The 23,713-nt window shown below is 47.1% G+C and overlaps 2 protein-coding genes across 3 annotated transcripts; one reads left to right on the forward strand and one right to left on the reverse strand.

Moving 5' to 3' along the window:
* The first annotated feature begins 2,002 nt into the window (after positions 1 to 2,002).
* On the forward strand, positions 2,003 to 3,356 carry PYCARD (PYD and CARD domain containing). Its single transcript, XM_037814687.1, has 3 exons — positions 2,003 to 2,349; positions 2,593 to 2,649; positions 2,996 to 3,356. Exons 1-3 carry the CDS (start codon positions 2,076 to 2,078, stop codon positions 3,250 to 3,252), a joined length of 588 nt encoding a protein of 195 aa, XP_037670615.1. The 5' UTR covers positions 2,003 to 2,075; the 3' UTR covers positions 3,253 to 3,356.
* Positions 3,357 to 8,977: 5,621 nt separating this feature from the next.
* Positions 8,978 to 18,960, reverse strand: FUS (FUS RNA binding protein). 2 transcript variants are annotated; one of them, XM_037814653.1, is made up of 15 exons: positions 18,871 to 18,960; positions 17,255 to 17,279; positions 17,004 to 17,158; positions 16,163 to 16,304; positions 15,795 to 15,979; positions 15,398 to 15,605; positions 13,750 to 13,784; positions 12,261 to 12,293; positions 11,362 to 11,465; positions 10,812 to 10,941; positions 10,519 to 10,620; positions 10,244 to 10,367; positions 9,749 to 9,849; positions 9,485 to 9,632; positions 8,978 to 9,184 (listed from the first exon to the last, which is right to left on the reverse strand). In XM_037814653.1, the coding sequence occupies exons 1-15, from the start codon at positions 18,881 to 18,883 to the stop codon at positions 9,145 to 9,147; spliced, it is 1,545 nt and encodes a 514-aa protein (XP_037670581.1). In that variant the 5' UTR covers positions 18,884 to 18,960; the 3' UTR covers positions 8,978 to 9,144. The 2 variants fall into 2 exon arrangements, with proteins under 2 accessions (XP_037670581.1, XP_037670579.1); XM_037814651.1 differs by having other exon boundaries at positions 16,163 to 16,307.
* Positions 18,961 to 23,713: the final 4,753 nt, after the last annotated feature.

Consider the following 23,713-nt stretch of genomic DNA (forward strand, 5'->3'; position numbering starts at 1 on the left):
CAGGGCAGAAGGTGCAGCTGAGGAAGTTGGCAGGGACCTTGACAGCCAGGCAAAGGACCTTGAACTTGATTCCTAGGGCACTGGGAAGCTGTAGGATGTTTCCTGAGCACGGAAGGGGCAGGATCGTATGTGTGGGTTAAGGAGATGTATCTTTCTGGCTGCAGTGTATAAAATGAGTTGGAGATTCAGGAAGGACAAAGACCAGTGAGGAGGCACAAAAACAAACATGAGTCAAAGGACACTGCCTGCTGGACAAGTGCCACCCATGGTAAGGATGTTAGCACCTAGCACTACCCCAACCTGTGTGGGCTAACACAGATAAGGTTGGGGAGCAGGGCCCTGCCACCCTGCTGGGAACTCTCAAATATAGCATGCAGTAGATGTCACAGACTCATTTGTTCTTTCAATCAGCAGATCTTTACTGAGCATCTACTATGTTCTCTGATGATGCTGGGAATTCAGCAAAAAGAACAAGGCAGACAAGGTCTCTGCCCTTGTGGAGTGCATGTTCTAGTGGGGAAATGGATGTCCAATAAAGGAATAAATATATAATACATTAGGGTACCTACAACCCAGCTGAAAGGGAAAAATAAAGGATTCCCAACACCCTTCTAGGAAGTAGAGCCAGAACTCAAACTGGGCACCAGTTGGCTTCAAGCCCATAGTCTTTCAGTTCCTGGAAGTGATATCTCTCTTTGAAGATTTTGCACGTAAGGCAAACCTTCCAGTTACTGGTCTCTTCCTCTGAGACGCAAGGCCCATTCATCCATTATCACTCCACAAATGTTTACAGTGCACCTACTAGACTAATGATCTGGACAGGTGTGATTTACAGACCAGCAGGGAAGATGGATGTCAAACAATTTCATTACAATTTTGTTCCAACTCCTATGGGAGCTACAAATAAGCGATGGTGGTGGTGAACTAATGGGAAGGGACCCTAAACCACCTCTCCCAGAGGAAGTGACCTTTACCTGGAGACTTATAGTCTCAAAGTTCGTCAAGCAGAGTGCAGGAGATTTCCAGATTGGAGGAACAGCATGTGCAAAGGCTTGGAGAGGTGAAGGAGTCTGGCACATTTGAGGGACTGAGAGGCTGCTGTGGTGGAACTCAGAGATGGAGGAAGAGCAGGATGTGGTGCAACAGGGCTGGTGTGGTCCACCAGGTGGAGCAGCAGGCCTTCCCAGCCATGCTAAGAGGCACAGTGCCAGCTCCACTGGGACCCCTCTCCACCTTTCACCTGCTCTCCTGGGCCAAGGCCCCTGAGCCCAGAGTGGTTCTCCTCCATGGCTTCCTCTCCAGTTGAGAATTTTCCCAACCATTATAAACAATTTTGTGCATCACTCCCCACAACCCCCATTCCCACCCCAAATTCATCTCCTGGGATCAAATCCTGGCTCAGCCAAGAAGCATTTGACAAAGATTCAGGAGCCCTCAGCCCGTGTTATGTTGGAATATTTGCTAATTATAATATGTGCTATTATTCCCATTTTACAGAGAAGGAAACTGAGGCACTGGGGGATAAAGCACAAGCAGCTGCACTGCCCTTTTTTACACCTCACTGTTCCCCAGTATGCAGAATTCAGGGAGTGCCATGGCTCTGGCCGTGATGATTCTATGATTCTAAGATTCTATGACATGTGAGAGAGGATGATGAGGTTCAGGGAAACGTGGAGATTTCGGGGTTCTGGAATTCCCGGATTCTAGGCCTTGGCGCTCCAAGAAACTCAGTGAGAGTGAGCCCAGGTGCCCGTCCGTGCCAGCTAGTTCAAGCCTGGAGGTACAGGCGCCAGCCATGAGTCCCTCTCCGCCTGAGCTCCAGGGTCCTATCTCACCGACCAGCCGGAGAACGGGATCCTGGCGCCCCCCGATGGCCAGGGGACCAAGTCCGGAGGTCTCAGTGGGCGGGCACCAACAAGGTAGTCGCGGCAGCCCTGTGCCAGAGGTCGACAGGCTGGGGAGGAGGCGGGAGTTGGGGGAAGGCGGAGAGTCCCAGGTTCCGCCCAGAGACAGACTTCCTGGTCTGCGGCGGGCAGCCCGGGTGAGCAGCAGCGGCGGCGGGGGACCCCGGAGCCATGGGGCGCGCGCGCGACGCCATCCTGGAGGCGCTGGAGAACCTGACCGCCGACGAGCTCAAGAAGTTCAAGCTGAAGCTGCTGTCGGTGCCGCTGCGCGACGGTTACGGGCGCATCCCGCGGGGGACGCTGCTGCCCATGGACGCCGTGGACCTCACCGACAAGCTCGTCAGCTCCTATCTGGAGGCGTACGGCGCCGAGCTCACGGCGGTCGTGCTGCGCGACATGGGCATGCAGGAGACGGCGGAGCAGCTGCAGGAGATCACGCACAAGGGTGAGCGCGCCCCCGCCGCGCGTTCAGCTTCCCGATTTACCCTCATCTCCGCCCACATTTTCCCCCTGCCGAAACCACACATTGCCCCCCTAGGGCTCTTTCGCTTTCCGTTCCTCCTACTCTTGGAAAAGTGCTCCTTCTGCCGGGAAGGAAGCTTCCCGCACTTGCCCCTGACTCGTCCTTCGGTCCAAGGGGCCGGAACTCCGGCCCGGGCGAGACTAATGGGGACTCATTTCCTTACAGCCCAGGCAGCCGCGCCAGCCGGGATCCTGGCCCCTCATCAGATGGCGGCCAAGCCAGGTGAGCCTGCCACGCCCAGCCTCACCTGCTTGGGCGCCTCTCCTGCCCCGCCCCACCCCACCGCACCCCTGCACCCCTGCCAGCCGCTCTGGGAGCATGAGTCGAGCAAGGCCCGGCCAACCTTCCGCACCCATCCACTCACATACCTCCTGGTGAGGAGGAGAAAGACAAGTTTATACCATCCCACTATCTCCGGAGTCCTGGTGGGCTGTCCCCTTTGAGCCCCACCCTGTAGGGTTGTATTCCGAGGAATTTCTGAAAAAAGCAATGCGTTGGGCAGGGACAGGCTCCCGGCCCCCGCCCTGGGTGCTGCTGGCTCACCTGCTCTCCTCCCTCCCGCCTCCAGCACTGCACTTTATAGACCAGCACCGGGCCGCCCTCATCGCGCGGGTCACGGAGGTGGACGGGGTGCTGGATGCCCTGTACGGGAAGGTCCTGACCGAGGAGCAGTATCAAGCAGTGCGGGCGGAGCCCACCAGTCCCACGAAGATGAGGAAGCTCTTCAGCTTTGCTCCAGCCTGGAACGTGGTGTGCAAGGATCTGCTCCTCCAGGCCTTGAGGGACACCCAGCCCTTCCTGGTGGCCGACCTGGAGCAGAGCTGAGGTGTCTTCCCCAGCAGCGACCCCACATCCAACCCCTGGCGATTCCAGCTAACTCATCCTAAGTCTGATTTTTTTGTACACAATATATGCAAAACCAACTTCTACTTGTGTGTTTTTCCTTCTTCCCGCCTGGAAGCATATGCAAAAGGAGCAAGGTAAATTTCCAAATGCCAGTCTCAGATGAAGTGGTTTCACTGCCTGCTCCTAGGGCATCAGTCCATAAAAAAATCGTGCTTCCTCCATCCTGTCTCACTCACCAGGGAACGTCTCCTCATTCATCATTTGGTGGCCCCTCCAGTGCTACCCCAGAGGGTCTGTCTGCCTTGGAGATTAGTTTTAAGACCTCTGTAACCCAGGTCTAAAAGATAAAAAGGGGGGCATGTACAGAAGGGCCTGGAAGTGCTGGGGGCCAGATTTGGAGGCACTTAAAAATGAACTAGTTCACATAATTTCTCTACCTTTTGCTTTCTCAATGGAAAAAATAATTCCCAGTTTGCAGCAATTTCCACAGAGACATGAGAATTATTGTCTAAATGAAGACAAGTCAGCAAGGGCAGTTCCAGGGTTCCTTCAGACACTGGCACTGACACCAGTGCTGAACTGCCCCCTTTGCTCCACCACCCCACCACCTCCCTAGAGGAAGGCCTTATAGGTTCCACTCTGCCCAGAAAACACACCACCACAGCAAAAGCAGAATTTTAGATAATGCATTCTGGAAGTTCTTTTTTTTTTTTTCCTTGATGAAATTAATTTTTGCCTAGAAGGCAAACATTCTCTCCAAAAACCAGTATGTAAGGGGCCTTTCCAGAGGCTCTGAGGGAACCAGAACTCTCGAGTTCCAAGTATAGTTTGCATCCAACCCCTTTCTGGCCTTGGAGATGGGGTGTGTGAGGAGGAGCAAAGCAACATGCAAACACCAAGGAGACCCAGGATCCTCTCCTTAGGAGTTAGTACCACCACACAAGGTGGAAGCTGGGGGTTCAGGTGTGAAGCTAACAAGGTGCTTGGCTGTGTCATTCACAATGATATGCCAGCCCACAAAGAAAGCTGTAGAAAGACCTCACTTTGCACACCTTCACCATCACCACACCTGAACCAGCAAATGCAGTGTACACATCCTTCAGACGTGCATGTTATCTCATTCTGGATAGGGGCAATTAGTCTATTGTGTATCTACTGGATCACCAGGGCAGCAGGAGAAACAAGCAGCTTGTTAGAGGGCGCTGCCAAGAGGCTAAGAGGTGGCCACCGCCAAGACCACATGGTCACGAGACTGCTCCTAATGCCACCTGGGCCTCCAAGAGCAAAGCTCAGCTTCCCCAACAGAACAGCCCCAGTACTCAGCATCCTATGGGACAGTCTTTCTTTAGCCAGCCTCCCCATAAAATGCTGTTGTTCCCCATTCCATCCTCAGCACCCTTCTTCAAGCAATCTTGAATCTTATTCAACACTGCCCTCCACCCCCCACTGATGTGTTTACTTATATTCCCCAAGGACTTCACCCATTTCTAAAACTTAATCTTCCTTTTACTACCTTTTATCTTTACCTATGGCAACAGCAGCAGCCTCATCAGAAACCCAGAAGGAATCCCCCAAAAAGCCCATATCTAGTATCACAAGTCCTGTTTTCCAACTTAATGCAACCACCTTCCTTTTCAACCTCACTGCCCCCACCTGGGCTCAGGCCTCTGGTCTATCTCCAAGGGCTTGAGTGATCAAAACTCACTCATGGGAATGGACTAGACTCCTTTAGAACAGCAAGACACCTAAATTCTCCTTCCAGCCTGGTCCTTAACAACCCCCTTCCAACCTCTCCTCCCACCATCCTCATACCTCAGAGACCCAACAGCACTCTTTGTTCACACCCTGGTTCATGCTGGTCCCTTAGCTCTGGATGTTTTGAAACCTTCAACCTGTCACAACACACCCATAGGTGTGCCTTCCTCTGGGCCCCAGAGGCACTTCCCAGAGATAATGTCTCTCTGGCAGAGCAAACCACATGGTCAGTCTATTTTCACATAGGACTCCGTTACATTCAGCCCCATAAAAGCAGACTTATCTTTTCAACCTCGGTACACCTGTCTTGCATGTAAAGAATAATCACTAAATATCTCTAATGTCTTAACAAGACTGTAAAAATGAAATTCATGGGGACCTAATGGTTCTCATGACATGGGGCCAGAGGTTAACACTGCCACACATGCCAAGAGTCCTACAAAAACCAGTGACAATGAGGCATTTGTGCCTCAGCTTCCCCATTTGTAGCGGGGATAACAGAACATAGCTCATCGCCTAATAGCAAATGGCCCACAGCAAGTACAAGTCTTAGCAGTTATCTCCACAGGATGTTAGTCTAGTTCGTAGCTCTCCCCACTGGCTTAGAATAGCATCTGAAACAAACATTTGTTGACTCAAACCTCCCATCCAAACTTGACAAAAGGAGAACAGAAGCCAGTGCTGGCTAGGGTTGTGCTCATTAGAAAAATGATATGTAGGACCCAGCTTGCCCTGAAAGACTTTTTTCTTAGCTCTCACGTTAGCATTGCTTTTGTGGAAAGTCAAGTTCCTCTTCAGGGGGAAGATGGGGGAAATGAGCAGGAAATTAAGCCTCTCCCAAGTCCTAGAGCCTTGCTCCATGAGGGGTGGTGTTGAACCAGCAGCAGCAGCATCACCAGGGAACTTGTTGGAAAGTAGAATCTTGAGACCCATCCTTACCTACTGAATCAGAACCTGCACTTAAACAAAAGCACCAAGTGATCCATATATACATTCAAGTTAGACACTGCTGTCGAGTTCACTCCAGCCATCTCAGAGAGACAGAAGCATTAACAGCCAAATGCAGGTTTGCAGAGGTCACCCCATGTACAGTTACTTGCCCCATTTTTTACTCAGGGACACAGTGCTCCATATGGGTCACTTTGCCCCTCTTCTGGAAAAGCAAAACAGAAAAATCCTGTCAGTCTAGATCAGTCAGATCCCTGAACCCCAAAGGACAAACCCGAGAACGCTGTGCTTAACAGCTACTCTCAGGAAATTTGCAATTGCACAACACTGCCACCTTCAGTGAGGGGTGTGTGGGCAGATGCCACCTGGAAAACTGCCAGGCAGCTGAGGGTCACCCTTCCCATACCCAGTCCACAGACTGTTCACTCCCTTGCCTCCCAGCTAGAGCACCAGTCTGAACCAGCACAGCACAACCCATGGGGCACGCTCCTTCCCTCACTCTCCAGGACTCCCACTGGAGGCTCTAATTGTTCTTCCTATTATAGGATGGAAGGCTAAAGCCACAAGCCAAAGCTGAGCTTCCAGCAGCAGCAGCAAAGTTTCAGGCCCAAATCCCTGCTCATAACCTACTTCCTTCCTCCAAATCTGTTCCTGCCTCAAGAATACTAGGAATTTTTAAAACAAGGGTCTCAAGTTCTAACCGCTAACACCCTAAGACTGAGGATCCAATAATTTAAACAAAAAACCCCTAATAGCCAGATTCGCAAGATCCACTTCATACTTCCTCAATTCACCCATGCCAGCACCACAAAGACTTTGGCATAGAGAAATGAGTTAGATTATTTATGGAAAATGAAAATGGGTTCAATTGTGCTGTGGTTAACAATTAGAAGTGGGGAAAATGGCACATGGAAACTCCGTATTATTTCTCCTCTAAGTCTAAAATTATTTCAAATTTAAAAAGATAAAGGGGAAGGGACACTTCCCAAGTACTGAGGGACCAAAACTGGATAGGGAGTAGAAAACCAGAGGGAGGAGTATGGTTGCTAACGGGATCCCACAACAGAGTTTAGCTTCTCCTGCAGACTAGCACAGGGCATGAAACCCGGTAAGCAACTCCACAGTGGATGACCAAGAGGGAAAAAACAAGATGGGTAGAAACGTGCAGATAAAAGGTAGAATGAACACCTTGAGCCTCACGGGGGCTAGACTCTAGACCATAACTCCTAGTCAAGCTACCCATCACCAACTCACTCAGCCCTGGATCCAAATGAAACCCAGGCAGGCCTGGCATGTGATGGGAAAAACACTGTGAAGTCTCTGACCCCCAGAACTAAAGCAAAGGACTTGGCAAACAACTGCAGCACTCTTCCCACACACAATCCACCCTCCTCACTTCTTCCTTCAGTTTGCCCATCCCATTCTCTCACTCACAAAAGCCAACCATGGTTCGAGAATGCATTTTGAATAAACGACTTGTCCAAAACCCTCAAAACAACTGACGCACTATTCCAGGCTACTACTAGAAGATACAGCAAAGAGCAGAGGGCCCTGCAAATCCCAGCTCTCTCACTTATTTTCTCACGAGAGCTTCTCAGAAATCAATGTGCCTTCCCTGGCTACCTATCTTCATCTATTCTCCTGGAAAGGTCCCCCCAAAGTGAATCTACTCACTAGTCAGTCACCAGGGACCCTGCTTCCTTACACTTAAGAGCAAGGCCATCACTAGGGCCCGTTAAAGTACTTGACACTGAAGGTCCTAGTAATCGGGTCTATAAGCAGTGTCAACCTCCTTCAATCCTGGAGAAGAGGATCAAGGGCCCAAGCTTTATACCTGAGGGATTCTCCTACATACCAAGTTTAATGAACCAAGGCAAAGCCTTGCCTGGAAAAACATCAGCGATTCCCTAGCTTCTTGGCTAGAGCATCCCCAATTACAGTAGGCAAGCAAAGCAGCTACTCCTTTTAACAGCATGGCTTCTTTGCCTCAAATCGCCAACCATCTGATGATGATTTTCTAGAGAACCTCAGCATACCTGAAAAATTTCAAGAGGCAAGCACTTCCGAACTAGGGGTGGTCCCAAACATGTGCAAGCAAGGCTTCTGATAGCTTTTGCTTTGACACCTGTCATTATGGTTTGTCTAGTCACATGACTACTTCATCTTTGCTCTTGTCAGTTCTGTGTAACTAAGATTCACGCTGAACAGCTGACTGGCAGGTATGGCTAAGTTTCCAAACCTCAATCTGACAGTTAAAAGTCTTTGGGAGTCATATGGTATGTTTGAAACTACGATGCACTGGCCACTCCCTTTATCTCCAACACTCTACTAAAAAAGAACTTTCCACCCCCAATGCCCAACCATGAAGGCACAAGCCTAAAATCAAATACCAAGGATCTCCAAAGCCCTCTAGGGAAAGACAGGATGGGAGTGACCCAGCTGCACACACCACTCCCTATAGCAGATGTCTGCCTGTGAGAACTTGGGGGAAAGGGAATCACTCACCTTCTTTAAATATAAGGCACTAACTCTACCATCCTTTCCCAGCTAAGTTTCCCTTCCTGTGAAAGACCTGATTTGGCTATGTACTCCCCCTTGTCTGCTCAGATTTGAATAAGGCCAAAAAGCCAAACATAATTTGTGCTCCACCCTTCAAAATGTTTTCAAAAGAGCCGAAGATCCTTAAAAAAGACAAAACTGCTTGAAAGAGTACATTCACTAACATCAACAGTATATAAATACAGTAAAAGAAAAAATTCCCATCCAGCTGCGGAACACGATATCAAAGTTGTTTTCATTTATCCCATTAGCATACCCAAAAAAAAAAATTTTTTTTGTTTAATCTCTGCTTTCAGGGATACCAACTTAACCTTTTTTCCCCAGGACCAAGTTATCACTTTCCTCCATATATTCCAGTTCCCACCAGACAGGATGATCTGAAAGAGAACATTCCTGAGCCAGACCTCAATCCTCCCAGAGTGAAAGGGGGAAAAGAACCAAGTTTAACTAAAATGATGGTTTTTAATGGGAACCAGAGGTATGGTTACAATTACATAGTCCGACACAAAAAACCCATGGGTGGATCAGGAATTGGAAGGTTACAAAATAATGAGGGTAACGCTGGGTGCACAGGAAGAAAAGCTGTTCCAGAGAGCCTCAGGAGCCAGGCTAATACGGCCTCTCCCTGCGATCCTGTCTGTGCTCACCCCTGAAAAAAAGAAATCCATGAAGCCTCAGTTACCATCTCCTGCACCACACCCCATCCCCAGACATCTTATCTGCCCCCCTCCTACCCAACTCCAACATACATCTCCCTCACCCTTTTAGGGTTGAGTCCACAGCCTTCCTCAAATCAATCTTCCTTCCCTCCCCTCTCTACCCACCATAGTTGCAATCTCAACTTTCCAACCTAGCTCTCAAAATTGAACTATAGTTTAACAAGATCTCATTATCCCATGATCCCATGGCCTCTGTTCAATTTTTACTTTAATTTAAAGACTTAACTCACCTGGAATCCATCTTTCCAGGGCCAAAGCCACCTCTGTCACCACCACCCCGGCCCCCTCTGAAGCCCCCACGGTCTCCGCCACGGCCTCGGTAGCCGCCCCGATCATAGCCACCTCTGCCACCACGACGATCATCTCCGTAGTTACCCCCTAGGACAAAAGAAACATGGGGTGAATGTGTACCTATATATGCCCCCAAACTCCTGCCTTCCCCCAAGCCTCCCTGCTTAGACTAAGGACTCCTCACCACCAGCCCTGCCCCTTACCCATGTGAGAGCCTCCTGGACCCCCTCCTGGACCCTCGGGCTTAGGGGCCTTACATTGGTTGCACTCATTCCTCCAAGAAAAGTTCATGTTCTCACATGTCCTGAAGAAAAGGAAGACAATTAGGAGGGGTGAGGAGTAGGCAAAGCCTAGAATTAAGAGTTCCTACACTCGAATAATCTCAGAGCCAGTTTTAATCCTTCACACCGCAATGAAGAAACTGAAGCCTCAAAGACAGAAATGCCTGGCTCTTAAGAAGGACAACCAGGAACAAAAGCTGCAATTACTGAAGTCAGTCTGATACCTTTCCCACTCTAGTGATCTCACTTAGATAAGCTCCCGGCTAAATCTGTCCAATGAGCTAACTTTATTAGTTTGTTAAGCACCTACACAACTCAACCGTTATAGCAAAGGACCCACATGTCAAGTATCTTTTCAAAGGATTCAAGATGAGGGGAACAGAACTCTTTTTAAGAGGAGAGAAAAGTTTCACTCACGGATTAGGACACTTCCAGTCTCCAGCTCGCTGCTGTCCTCCACCGCCACCACCTCCACTGGGGAATCCTCCCCGGCCACCACCACCACTGCCACCTCCTCCATAGCCTCCACGACCCATGGGTCCTAGTGAGCATACAAGGAATAAGGGTCTGCTCTCCATCCAAGTTTGGTTTATTTCATCTTTTCCATGCAAGCCCTTACTAACCCATTTGCCCCATCCCCATGCTCTCCTCCCTCAACTCCACTACACTACCAGAAGGAAGCAGCTTCTTACCTCCCCGCCCTCGGCCTCCACGACCATTGCCACCACCCCGATTGAAGTCTGCTCGCCGAGTAGCAAAGGAGACCTTGATAGGATTCCCAGAGAATTCTTTACCTAAAAAAAATTTTAAGGTCAAAAAACAAACACTACAATCAAGAGCAGGCTCTGCATTCCTGTAAACAAGCAAAAATGAGACTACAATGACAGCAGGTAACATAAGTGTTGGAAAACTCAAAGAGATCTTCAAAATGTTTACCTACAGCTAGCTGCCCCATCCCCTCTCCCCGCAGCCTTGCCCCACATACCATCAAACCAGTCAATGGCAGCTTTAGCAGAAGGTGGGTCATCAAATGAGACTGTTGCCTCTCCCTTCAGCTTGCCTGTTTCCCTGTCTGTGTACAAATTAATCATGGGCTGCCCTGTTTTCTTATTTGTCTGTAAAAAAGCAGAATGAGATTAAATCAATCTTACAGCACAGCACTAAGCACTTCTACCTTCCTCCTCCAAATCCAGAGATCTGTTGTTCCCAAACTTCAGCTCCCTATTCCCAGTTATTAACTGTTTTCAACACCTCACATGTACCCACTATCAAAGCTATGGTCTACAACGATTTCTCACTTCAGTATTAGAAGACAAAATGTAAGACCATACAGGCTACAAGTTCAAAAACTTACAACATATCCTGTATCATGCCTTTTTGTGTTAAGATGTGACTTTGCTTTAGAAAATGGCAACAAATAATGTTCTTTCCTCAACACATTAAGCCGGCAACCATTAAAACTTTGTTTTCACTAACATGTGAAATCCAAAAGGTTGCAACACTGATAGAAAACACCCACTTTACTCCCCAAGTACCTTAATAATACCAATCTGTTTGAAGTAATCAGCCACAGATTCAATTGTAACATTTTCGCCTAAACCTTGCACGAAGATGGTGTTGTTGTCTGAATTATCCTGTTCTGCTTGTTGAACACAGGAACAAGAATTTGGAGAAAACAAGGAAAGAAAAAACAAGTCAATGGTTCTTAATGATCTAACTTTAAGAAATACTTGATATTAAGACTCCAAGGAAATAAACTCTGAAGGACTTACTATCAGGCAATCAATATATTTTAGTTTATGTCCGACAACTAAAAGCCTACATCCCTTCTGTTTTAAAAGTACCCATATGCCAACCATTTTCATAAACTTTACTTTTATTTAGTTTTACAATTACTCTGAAACATGTTAATGCCCATCACAGAAACCAGGGCTCGGGCGTTAATCATCCAAGATCACACAGCAAAACATACCACCAGTGTTTGTCAACTTTCAATTGAAGACCTCATTAACATTTACACTAAAATCCAAAACACAGACATGAATATAATCAAAACAAGAGCTTTGCTATTCCCCTTATGTAATCTGGTCTTTTCTATCTTGTTCACGAATTTGGTCATGATTTAAAAAAAAAAAAACACTGCTTTAAAACAACAGTTCTGGAATAGGGTCTGCAGACCAGCAGTACCAATTTCATCAGGGACCTTGTCAGGAAAAGATTCTTTGGCCCCTCCCAGACCTGCTAAATTGCTAAAAAACCCATTAATCAAACAGTTTGAATATATTCCCACTGCTAACTACAGCTACACTTAAACTTCCCTTCCTTCATTTCCCTACCCTGTCCTTTTTTCAGATTCCTTGTTTTAGTCTCAGAAAATTTTCAGGGAAAGTCCCAACGCCACTCTTAGCTCTTTTTGTGCCACCTATGAACTCACCAGAGTCATGACGTGATCCTTGGTCCCGAGGGCCTTAAGTTAACATGCAGAAAAAAAAAAAAAAAAACACAAGGAAAAAGGAGCCTGTTAGCCAACAGAAGGGGTACACAAGGAAAAAAATTAACTTCAAAGCCCAACTCTTGTAAAATATCAGATAAGTGTACACAGCCTCACTCCAAACCCTGTCCTGGGTTGACCGCCCAGGACAAAATCTTAGGGCCAGGGAAGACATGAGCCCTTTAAGATCTGAAACCTGAGTCCCGAAAAGGGACAACTCCACACTCCAGAAAAGGCTGCCTCCCCCAGCTCAGGTTAGGAAATGCCCTAAGCACAGACTGGGGGGGCCAGGGAGGGAGGGAGACCCATTGATGTTAACCAACCAATTCATAGCTTAGCCCTGTTCTCTCACCCCAGAGAGATATGGGCTCAGCATCAGCCACCAACAATGTGATGCGCATCCATCCAGTTTCTCCAAACTTTTACACCAAGACACTTAGCCCTTGTGGAACGATTTTTAAGTTCATCTTTAGAAACCATTCTCTTAAAGCATGTTAAGATTCCCCAAAACCACATAAAAAAGATATATACATAATAGCTATTGTTGTATTTTTAAAGAAAATCCCAGGGAACAAACCAGAAATCTTATTTCCATAATGCAGCCTCTATTTTTTTCCGAAGACCGTCTTTGACCAATGTTTATCTGAAATCGCCATATATAAATATTGTACCCACACACAATGACACCTAAATCATGAACCCAAGCCTTTGGCTTTAAATGTCGAGATAAATCAAGAAACCTTTTGTTAACCAAACCAGAAAAGTTCCAGCTTACTGGGAGACTTCTCAAATTTGCCACTCTCCCATGAATTCAGTTTGTGCTGATTATTTCCCATGAGCCACATGCTCCCAACCTTTCTTGAAGTAGTCCACACCTTCCTTCCCAGAGCTAATTTCTATTTTCCCATCTGAGTTGAGTTTAAGTACATATATGTAAAATTGCACAGACACCGTTCAGTACATAATACAGATATACCAACTTCACCATCCTTAGGGCAGGGCAAATTTTTCACATCCCTCTCCCAGAATTAAAACATTTGGTGGTTGTTACACGCACACTAACCTTGGACACACTGATCAAAAGGCTCCTAAAGCCAAGTTGGCACCACGTGTTCCAGCACACTCTCCAGTTTCTCATGATGGTTGTCACTAAGTGCCAGGTATGGCAACACTCTGTCAGAGGCCTACTCAACACCTCTTATTAACATGGGTCGAACCAATTTGGTACCAGATGACTGCTCAGTCTTACCCCTGCCTGCTTCCAGGTTAGCACACATCTGGCAGCAGGTGACATTCTACCCCACCCCTTTCTGGAGGTGGTTCTGGACACTTCAAAACCTTTGCCACTTAAAACACGCTAAGACATCTGCAAATGAACAATCAGACAAAGCATTGCTGGGAGTTGGGAATTTTGGAAACTCTGTTCACTTACCACCAAATTTATTGAAGCCACCACGGTCACTTCCGCTGGAGAAGACAAGTTAGAAGAAAGGACATGAAGCTTCCAACGGCTACAAAAGGGTGTTTTTGATTTTAACGTTCCCCAAACATGGGTAGGCGTTTTGGGAAAAAGATTCAAGTAGCTACTAAAGTACATTCCTTCCTGGCCACCCCTTGCCTGACCTTTGAGCATGTCACACACACGTGTGCAATTTCTCAGACACAGTTTTTAAGGATTTTGCTTGAAAAGATTATATATCTATTTCTCTAGAAAAAAAAAATGACCCATTTTTCTTGGTCGTTCTTCTGATGTGCAGATGTTTTTTTTCCTCGTCGTGGGTGACAACCCAGTAGTTGGTTTAAAAACCCTACCCCCGATATACCCAGAAGACATTTCACACCAGGCTGGGGTAGCCCTGAACACATTTTTGTGGTTTTTGCTTTGAAAGCAGCAAGCAGACCCAACCCCATTGCATAAAAAGTCAAAACCAAAGGCAATTTCCCCTTAAAGCAAGACAAACTTAGCTAAGCCCTATCCTAACTACTGAGCTGTTTTTTTTGATCTTCCCCCACCCCCGGGGTCACCCCTTCTACACTGCGAGAAGAGCGGAGTATTTTGCAATGTCACCTTTCATACCTGTGGCACATAAAATGCAGAGCAAGTTAACAGTCACATAACAGTTGTTTTTCTCTTTAAAGTTTTGCATTAAACACACACACAACAGAGTTTTCCTTATTTTGTATGGTTTTTGGAGATTACCCCCACCCACCCCTGAATACTTACCAGATGCAAACTCTCCATCAAAAAAAAATCCACTTTTCCAAAAAAGAGTAACACACTGACCTTCCTCCCCTTTACAAGGGAGACATAGAAAGTAAGGTCCTTCAGATCATATTTACCAACAGATTTGACAGTTGTTTTAATATCAAATCCATTACCCTCATATCAACTACAGTAGGTGAGGGAGGAAAGGTCCAATTGGACACGCTGGGTTTATTTGTTGTTGTTAAGTAGCCAGGGGAAGAGGGACAGTGAGAGCGGCAAATAGGTGGGATACCACTGTCAAGCGTATTTTGTCTAAAAGGCCTGTACACTTATTCAGACAACTCCATAAACCAAGTCACACACAGAATCATTATTGCCAAATTAGTGCATATCAAGCTCATGGATTCAAATGACTACAGAAGAGCAGTCAATCCTGGAAGCCGAAATCAGGTTAACCATTACCACTCCCTAAGAGGATACATGGGGAAATGAGTAACAAGTTACCCCATTATCTCCAAGGAGAGGGGTCACTGGTTTCCCTTACACAGGAAGAAGCCTTTACTTCCATGTTTCTTGCCTAGAATATCAATGACTTCAATCCATACACACCTTGTTTTTCTTTTCTTTGAAAAGTGAGGTGTTAAATACTCAAATCTCTATCTAGGTGTGGATCCAAGTTCAGGCCCCCAAGTTCTCACAAAAATAATATGGGTGTGTATGAGGAAAGTGGTCACTGCCCCCAAATCAAAACCCTAACAAAACTCTAAACAAGAACACTAACCATGCACTAGGGACTGGGCTTAACTTAAGGTGAGATTCATGCAACCGTCCAAGCTCCCCAATGAAAATACTCCCTGGCTCACGAAACACCTACCCCATGCCGCCTCTGCCTCCACGGCCACCTCCACGACCTCTGGGTTCATAGCCACCACTGCTACGGTTGTAACCACCGCCACCGCCCCGGCCGCGGCCCCCACGGTCCTGCTGGCCTCCCCCGTAGCCGCCACCGCCACCACTCTGGTCCTGATTGCCATAACCGCCACTGCTACTGCTCATAGATGGCTGATCTTGTCCGTAGTTACCTGTCAAGATAAAAAAGAACACTTAAAAAAAGAAGAAAAAAAGATTGTGAAGTCAAACAAAATTCAACAGTGCCAGAGTTGAAGAACACTGAGAAGAAAATAGCTCGAGAACAGAAAGCAAAATTTCTAAGAAATCTTTTAAGGTTAAGAGCCAAGCATTAAAACGAATTCTTAAAGAAATTGTCTCACCTCCACCACCCCCTCCGCCGCCCCCACTGCCACTGCTGTACTGGTTCTGCTGTCCATAGCCCTGAGGGGGATTATAGGAGCTTGGCTGTCCACCATAGCTTTGCTGTCCACCATAGCTGGAACTCTGTCCATAGCCTCCGCTTGGTGGCTGTCCGTAACTGCTGCTCTGAGAACTGCCACCATAGCTAAGGAAAGGAAAAAAACAGACTCAACATCAGCATGCCCAAAACTTCCTTTCACTTTTAGCACATCCCATTTTCTGTACCCAACACAGATCTTGCCCCTACTATCCCTTTTACTGTTTCCACATTATCATTCCCTACCAATTCAGTCCCCATTTTCCAGGCCTTCCCCCAACACCGCCTTACCTTCCTGAGGTGCTGCTGGAAGCTGGCTGCTGCCCATAGCCAGGGTAGGAGGACTGCTGCCCATAAGATGACTGGGAACTCTGGCCACCACCATAGCCACTAGTTGAGCCATATCCCTGGGGAGTTGACTGGGTACCATAACCTGCTACAAGGCAAAGAGAAAGAGAGCCACAAAAGCTATGAGAAGAGAGAGCAAGAGATGGGTTGAAGAAAACACTACATACTTCCTAATACAAGTTACCCTTCTCTTCCACTCTAATGTTAAGGCATCAACTTTCTACCAACTCGACAGTTCCTTTCAGCCTTTCAAAGCCAGTCTCCAGTACCATCTCAATGCAGCCCAAGAAAATCCTTTTCAGTAATAGCACTTTAATGAGCTCATACACACAGGACAAACCACATTAGCTAGTTACCCTTCAGGACCCCAGGGCAAACTGCACCTCCTACTATATCACATGATGTATAATAATAGCCAAACTAAAAAAAAAAAAAAATTCAAGCATGCCCCTTTTTCCCAGGTATCAAGCCTAAAAATGTTCCCCGCTTTAGGGGACACGCTCCCCCACATCTCACTTTCATGTTGCAAAGAAATGGGAAAACATCCAACATAAATAGAAAAAATAGAACCAAAAAAAAAAGGAAGCATAAAACTACAGAACAATATTAAGAATTTTTGTTTGAAACAAAGGACTCTGATTCTAAGAAGTTTTCAAAGTTACAGACTAAGTAAGAAAAAAACATGGGACAAATGGCTCCAACATTTCAGCACTGCTCAGGTTTAAAAGAAAAGCAACATTCAGAAAGAGCAGGAAGAGGTGGGATGACCCACTAGAAGACTCACTGTTCTGGGTCTGCCCATAAGAACCACCATAGCTACTCTGGCCATAGCCTGAAGTGTCTGGTGACTGGCCGTAACCACCGTAACTCTGCTGTCCGTAGGGCTGACTGCTCTGCTGGGAGTAGCCCTGCCCAGGCTGGGTAGGGTAGGCCCCATAGCTGGTCCAAACAAAGCAAAACAAACAAGTTCAGTAAGAAAGACACCTTGGCCACCCTGTCCTCAACATACTCTGGAAGTCCAGAATCGACACTCACCTTTGCGTTGCTTGTTGGGTATAGTCTGTAAAAGAAAAACAGAAGCACATTACCTTCGGCCAACCCTGAGAGTAGCATAAAGCCCTAAACTCCTTAACTCAAACCCTTGGGGCCTCCAAGTCAAGAAAATGAACAAACAAGACTAAAGTGCAAAAAAGGGCATAAATTCCCCCATGAGACATTAGTTGGGAGGAAAAGACAAGCTGGCAGATGACAGTCAAGGAAAGGTGGTCATGCAAAAAAAAAACAAAAAACGTATTTTTGCAGAGACCAAAGGGATCTTTAATTAACCACAGGGAAAAAATCCAGGCTCAAGTTACAATTTTCCACAACTCTTTCAGGAACTGCTCTAAAACATTTTACACACATCTCATTTTCACAACCACCCCATAAAAAAAATTCAAGATACAGTAATCTGCCCAATATCACGAACTTGCTTACATGAGACAGGTCTGAATTCAACCCCGACGCAGCAGCCTCCGTTCTCTCAACTGAGACCCAAAGAACAAGAACGTCTCTAAAGACACCATTTTTTGCTCTTTGCCCAATCTTGGGGATTGGCAAAAGTGGGGTTTTAGCGCAAGGTCACGCAACCAAGAGAAGAAATCCCTTTGACACCAAATGGTCGAGAGAGATCGGCATTCAAAGAGCCGGCTCAGGATGCAAGGCTCAGGCTCCCGGCGCCGAATGCGTCCGTTTTCTATCTACCCTGCCCTCCTCGGAGCTGTGGAGAGAACGCGGCTAACCCAAGATAGCGAAAGCACTTTAAAAACGCCACACTAACGGCACAGGATGTAGAAAGCCTGATCAGCTCAGGACAGGAAATGAGGCGTTTCCCTCGCAGGGAAAGACAGAAAAGGAGAGGGTGTGGCTAGAGGCGGACGTTCCTTTCCATCCCCATCTCAGAGCAGAGGAATTTAAGCGGGAAAATCCTCGGGCCAGGTCCCGGAGTCCGTTGGTTGAGCCCCTGCTGCCCCCTCCCCCAGACTGTTAAGCGGACGCGCCTCCGCGCCACCAAGCTTCCGCCCCCGGCCGCGCGGCAAACGAGGCGGGAAATGGGCGGTCCCACCCCCTCCCCAGGGGCCCGGTCGGCGAGGCCCACACCCAACGCGCACTGCAGGGTCTCCCGCGGAGGGTCTCGCGACAAAAAGCGGGGCCAGGACGAGGCAGGCGGGAGTACGCGCCACGAGGAAAGGGGAGGGGCCAGCAGAGTGCGTGCGCGTACCAAATACCCGGATGCAGCACTGCGACAAAGCGGGCCCAACTGCGAGGCTGGGAACGAAAGGGGAAGCCTACAGGGACTGGGCACTTGCGCCCTTGTTTCGTGCTTCAAACCACAGAGAAACGTCCCTCCCCGTCCCTCATCTCAATTAAGGGGACTGGAAGGAAAGACCTCCCGTCCCGCGCGAGAGGCGCCAGAGAAGCGAAACAAAATGGCGACATCGGCCTTCCCTCCCCCGCGCCTTCCACCCTCCCAGCTGCCTCCCGCCACAGTGGTGCGTGGAAACGATCCTACACGCGATCGACTCCCAGGCCCCAGAGAATAACTAAAGCCCAGCCAGGAGGGAAAGAGACCCCGGGGCGGCGCGCCACCGCCGCCACGCGCCCTTACATACCGTTTGAGGCCATGTCCGCGCACGCGCACACGGGCCAACAAGCAGCAAGACTCCAATGCCGAAGAGCACCGACGCCTCGAGGACTGAGCAGCCCCGCCTCCTGCGTCGAGGCTTATGTACTCCTCCCCGCCTACGTACCGCAGGGGGATGTACCAAATGTGGAAAAAGAAAAGGGGAAGTACAGCTGGGCTCCTGCCAGGCCTCAGGAATTGCGTAGGATCTGAGCAGGCAGGGAGCAGATTGACAAACAGCCTTGCTACTGATAATGCACGATCTTGTTTTTTTTTTATAAATATCTCATATTTCCTCTGGAGGCCTGTCCGACTATTCAATTTCACCCCTTCAACGGCAGAATGGTACGGTCTGAGGCCCCGCTGGGGGCGGGGCTAGGGGCCCCAGGCGTCTGTGAACGGAACTGTAGTCGTAGCCGGGAGGGCGGGGAAGGAACCGAAATTCCTCTGCCTGGTCGCTTTCACTGCGCTGCACTTTCACTCATGATGGCAAACTTCGGCCCGCCGTTGCTCTTCCGCTTCGCCAGACGCACCATCCCTTCGGCTGCCCGCTTCTCCTGTGCCCACATACCCTCTGTGGGCCTAACGGTCCTCCTCCCCCTACAACACCCGGGGACCCTCTCCCTCCCGATGTCTCGGTTTTCACGTTGTCCTCTTTCAGGGCTACCTTTCGGTCCTCCCCTCAGAGGGCTTGCGGATTGTGACGTTTGACCTGAAAGAAAGCATGGATGATGTTAGCTGGACCCCTTGGTCATAGTCTGATCTGGCACTGAGTTCTCACCCTAATCCTCTCGGCCTTGCCCCTGACATTTCCCTCCTTGACCCTACATAGGGGGGTCACCCCGCCTTTTACTGATAGGGAGTTACTTTTTATTTTCCTGAAACCCCACGATCGGAACCAGTTTGGAGATCCCAGTAATAACAGACGTCTGTATAGGGAGGGCTTAAGTGGTTTCACAATGGTCAAAAAGTTGTTTTCCCATCGCAACCTTGGGAAAAAAGTGAAGGTATCTCCAGTTTCTTACAGATAAGAAAACTGCGACTCTGGCCAAGTATGGTCTATGATTAAAAAGCAGCTAAGGGTCACGAGTCGTGATTTGAACCCCTGTCTGTGCGACTGCAAAACACTCCTTTTGTTGGTTACATGAACACTTTGGAGGGTTTCAGAAGCCTTCCTATGAGAACAAGGACAAAACATGAAATTCAAATTAGTTTGTAACGTGCATTCTAATCAGCCTTGCCGGGAGAAGACAATTTAAAACTATTGAGTAAAATAAGGTTACTCCTGGTTGTATGTGCTATGCAGTTCCTTCCCAACTTACCTTGGGCCTGGGTTCCAGAAGTTTCTTGATAGGTTGGACATGTTTTCCAAGAAAAACAATGAGGGCTATGCCCCAGGCCTGATTGGGGATCTGTTGGTCCTTGAACACCCCACCCCACCCCGTAGGGAGGGAAATGTGGCTCTGGAGTAAAAGCACAGGGAAGCTCATTATTCATTCATCTATCTGACTATTAAGCACCTCCTATGTTCCAGGCACTGTTTTAGGCACTAGGGATGCATTAGCGTATAAAACAGACGAATCTAACATTTAATAACGAAGCTAACATTTAATAATGACCATATTTATATATTTATGTATTCTGCATAGTTGTATATTCATATATAATATATAATAGCAACACTTTGATAAGCCTAAGTGTCAGGCACTGTTCCGAGTGCTTTGAGAATAACTTGTTTAATCTTATTCTTCAAAATAAACCCACAAGGTTGGTGTGAGAATTGCATTTTACAGATGAGGAAATAGGCACAAAAGGTCGAAAGCTGTGCCAGGGCTTCACAGAAAGCCACCCAACTGGGGCAGCCTGGCTCAGCGTTCCTGCTTCAGCAAATATGGCTTGAGCCTGCATAGCATGTGCTAAGCCATGGGACAGACCTGAAGAGAAGTCCCAGTGCCTGAACCACAGAACCTTCACAGCCAGTGGGTGAGATGAGCACATAGAACCCAAGGTGAACTTGAAATAAATGTTGTAAGTACTCTAACATGGAATCAAGGACTCCAGAAACTGTTGGGAGAGCAAGTCATCCACAGGTGGACAGAAGGCTAAGGAGAATATGGCAACACTGAAACTGGGCCTTGCAGGATAAGTAGGAGTTCGCTAAGCACAGAGGGAGGAAAGGGTGTGTCAAGCAGAAGGAATAGCAGAGACAAAGGCATGGATGGGGAGGGGAACTCATGGTGCAGAGTCCTGGGGAGTGGCAGGCTCAAATGTGGCTCCCAAAAGTTTATGTCCAATGGCCATTTCACCAGACTTCTCTTACTCAGTGGACTTCTCCTGAGCCTGTAACATGGGGGCCTCTCAGTGCTTCTCAAAATTTTCTTACTTGATACCCCTGCTCCCAGTCCTCCCACCTCTCCCACTGTTAGTTCTCTGACTCATTCTCCTGCATTGCCATCTTCTGCTCACCCAAGGCTCTATCTTCAACCTTCTTTACTTCTCCCTCCAGATGCAAGGCCCAATCTGTGGCCTGGCATCTAATGGAGCCTACTGTGGGGTCCCCTATTGTATTAATTATTTTTTAACTAGTTGTTAACACTAAAAATAGAGAAATGTTATGCCAAAATCCAAACTTCTGGATTATCTTGAAAAGTGGATGTTCTGACTATCTTGGGCCCACTTTCTCATACAGCAAGAGTCAAGTGTAAAAAGAAGCCACTCCCTTTAGCTGGGGCACATACTTGCGATTCACCAGTCTTTCTGACTCCCTAATATTTCTGACACAGAAGCTACTGACAGTTGCCATTTATTTCAGGTGTTTAACGTGGCTTTCCTTAGAGGTAAAAGAAAGGGGAAATATTTCTTCCCTTCAAAATTAAGAAAACCAAGAAGGCCCTGGTTTTCAGGCCTCCACCTGGCCCTTGAAGGCAGTTGGGTTTGTGACCTCTTGCCAGATCAGGGGTTCTTAACCTTTTTTTTGCACCAACCGCCTAGGAAGTCTAGTAAAGTCTGTGAATAGTCTTCTTAGAATAATATTTTTAAATTCATACAACAAATTTTGTAAGAATTCAAAGGAAACAAATGGAAATAGCTATCAAAATATTGCTTTAAAATATCTTGGTCATATAGTAATGCATTAAACATAAAGATCTACTGTCAAATCTAATAATGATCATAATTTTGAAGTAGAGTGGAATGTAAAAAATATTTTAAGATTATCCGTGACATCTGTGATGTGATATGAAAATTTCTGAGATTTCTGTTGGTGGCAAAGACCCAGGTACTGCTAACACTGCTATGATTTGTTGCCTTCAGTCATCAGATTGAAAAAAAAAGATGCTAAATGGTTAGTGAAAATAAAGACAATGTTTTCCTATCCAAGTTTGTGACTGCTGAATGCTAACCTCAGACCCCTTCTGGGGATTACAAGTTAACTCTGGAGATTAAGAACTCAGGGTCTAAACAATCTCCTTCACATCATGCCTTCATCCCTGAAATGTGTATGTCCAGCCCTGAACTTCCTGAGTTCCAAGCCTGTACTTTGGTCATCTCCAGCCCAATTTTATCAAGCAAATGCATTGCACAAGATTTGAGGCAGCAGCCATGAATGGAAAGTTCAGTTTCTGGCCAGTAGGGTGGCTAAGACCTTTGGTTGTTCAGGGCTAGCGCTGGTAGAAGTTACAACATCCTTAGTATCATAGAGGCCAATGGCATGAAGCAAAAGCACTGGATTTGTACTAGACAAGTCCTATGCCGTTGTTGGACCCTTAACTGGAATTATTCCTGGCTGGGAAGCTTCCAAACTTGGCTGCTCCACCTTCCCAGAAATTTGGTAACCACCTATCATAATCTCTTTTTAAGGTACCTAAAGTGGATTATGTAGTCTGCAACTAAGAACATCAATTTATTCCATTGTCATTGCAGCAGTGTTTATCTATCCAAAGATTAATTCCTGGCCTAAATGCTGGCCAGTGATATATGTCAAAATTTGCCCTAATGACTTTGGGACTTTGGTCTGGTGACCCTCATTGTTGAGAAAGTGATTGTTATGGTTATAAGGATATAGAACTTAAAGACTGGATTTGGTACCTTTCAATAAATGAAACCTAGAATTAAAAAAAAAAAAAAGACTAGTAACCTAAATGCCCATCAATAGGGGATCTGGTTGACTTAAGTATCATACATCAAGATTTCTCCGTCTCAGCACTATTGGGATTTGGGGTCAGATAATTTTTTGCTGTGGGGGGCTGTCCTGTGTATTGTAGAATATTTAGCACCATTCCTGACCTCTGCTCCCAGATGCCAGTAGCAAACCCCAAGCCCCCAGTTTGATGGCCAAAATTGTCTCCAGGTATTGTGAAATGTTCCCTGGAAGGGGGAAGGGGAGGCAAAGGTTGAGAATCACTGTGATACAGCTGTACTATGAGCTAAAAGAAAAGATTAGGGTGGATCTAAATATACAGATCTAAGCTACCCAAGCTCTCTTATTAAGGGAGGGTGGGGGAAGCAAGGGGTTCAACAATATGTATAACATACTACTATTTGGGTTTGACAAAAGCAGAGGGGGAGGAGAGTGACTGACATGTTTGTTTATTCATAAAATCTCTCTGGAAGGGAAAACTGGTAATAGTGGTTATTTCTGGGGAAGAAATCTGGGAAACTAGGAGTCAAATGTGTGAAGGAAATACACTTTTCCCTGGATCCTCTTTTACAAAATTTTAAGTATTTACCATGAGCACGTGTTGACCGATTCAAAAAAGAACTTAATGGCTCTTACAAAGCAGCCCTGTAGGGTAGGGAATAAAAGAAGATGACAGTGAGACCACAGGGGAGGG

Source organism: Choloepus didactylus, chromosome 21 (assembly GCF_015220235.1).
Source record: "Choloepus didactylus isolate mChoDid1 chromosome 21, mChoDid1.pri, whole genome shotgun sequence".
Lineage (NCBI taxonomy): Eukaryota > Metazoa > Chordata > Mammalia > Pilosa > Megalonychidae > Choloepus > Choloepus didactylus.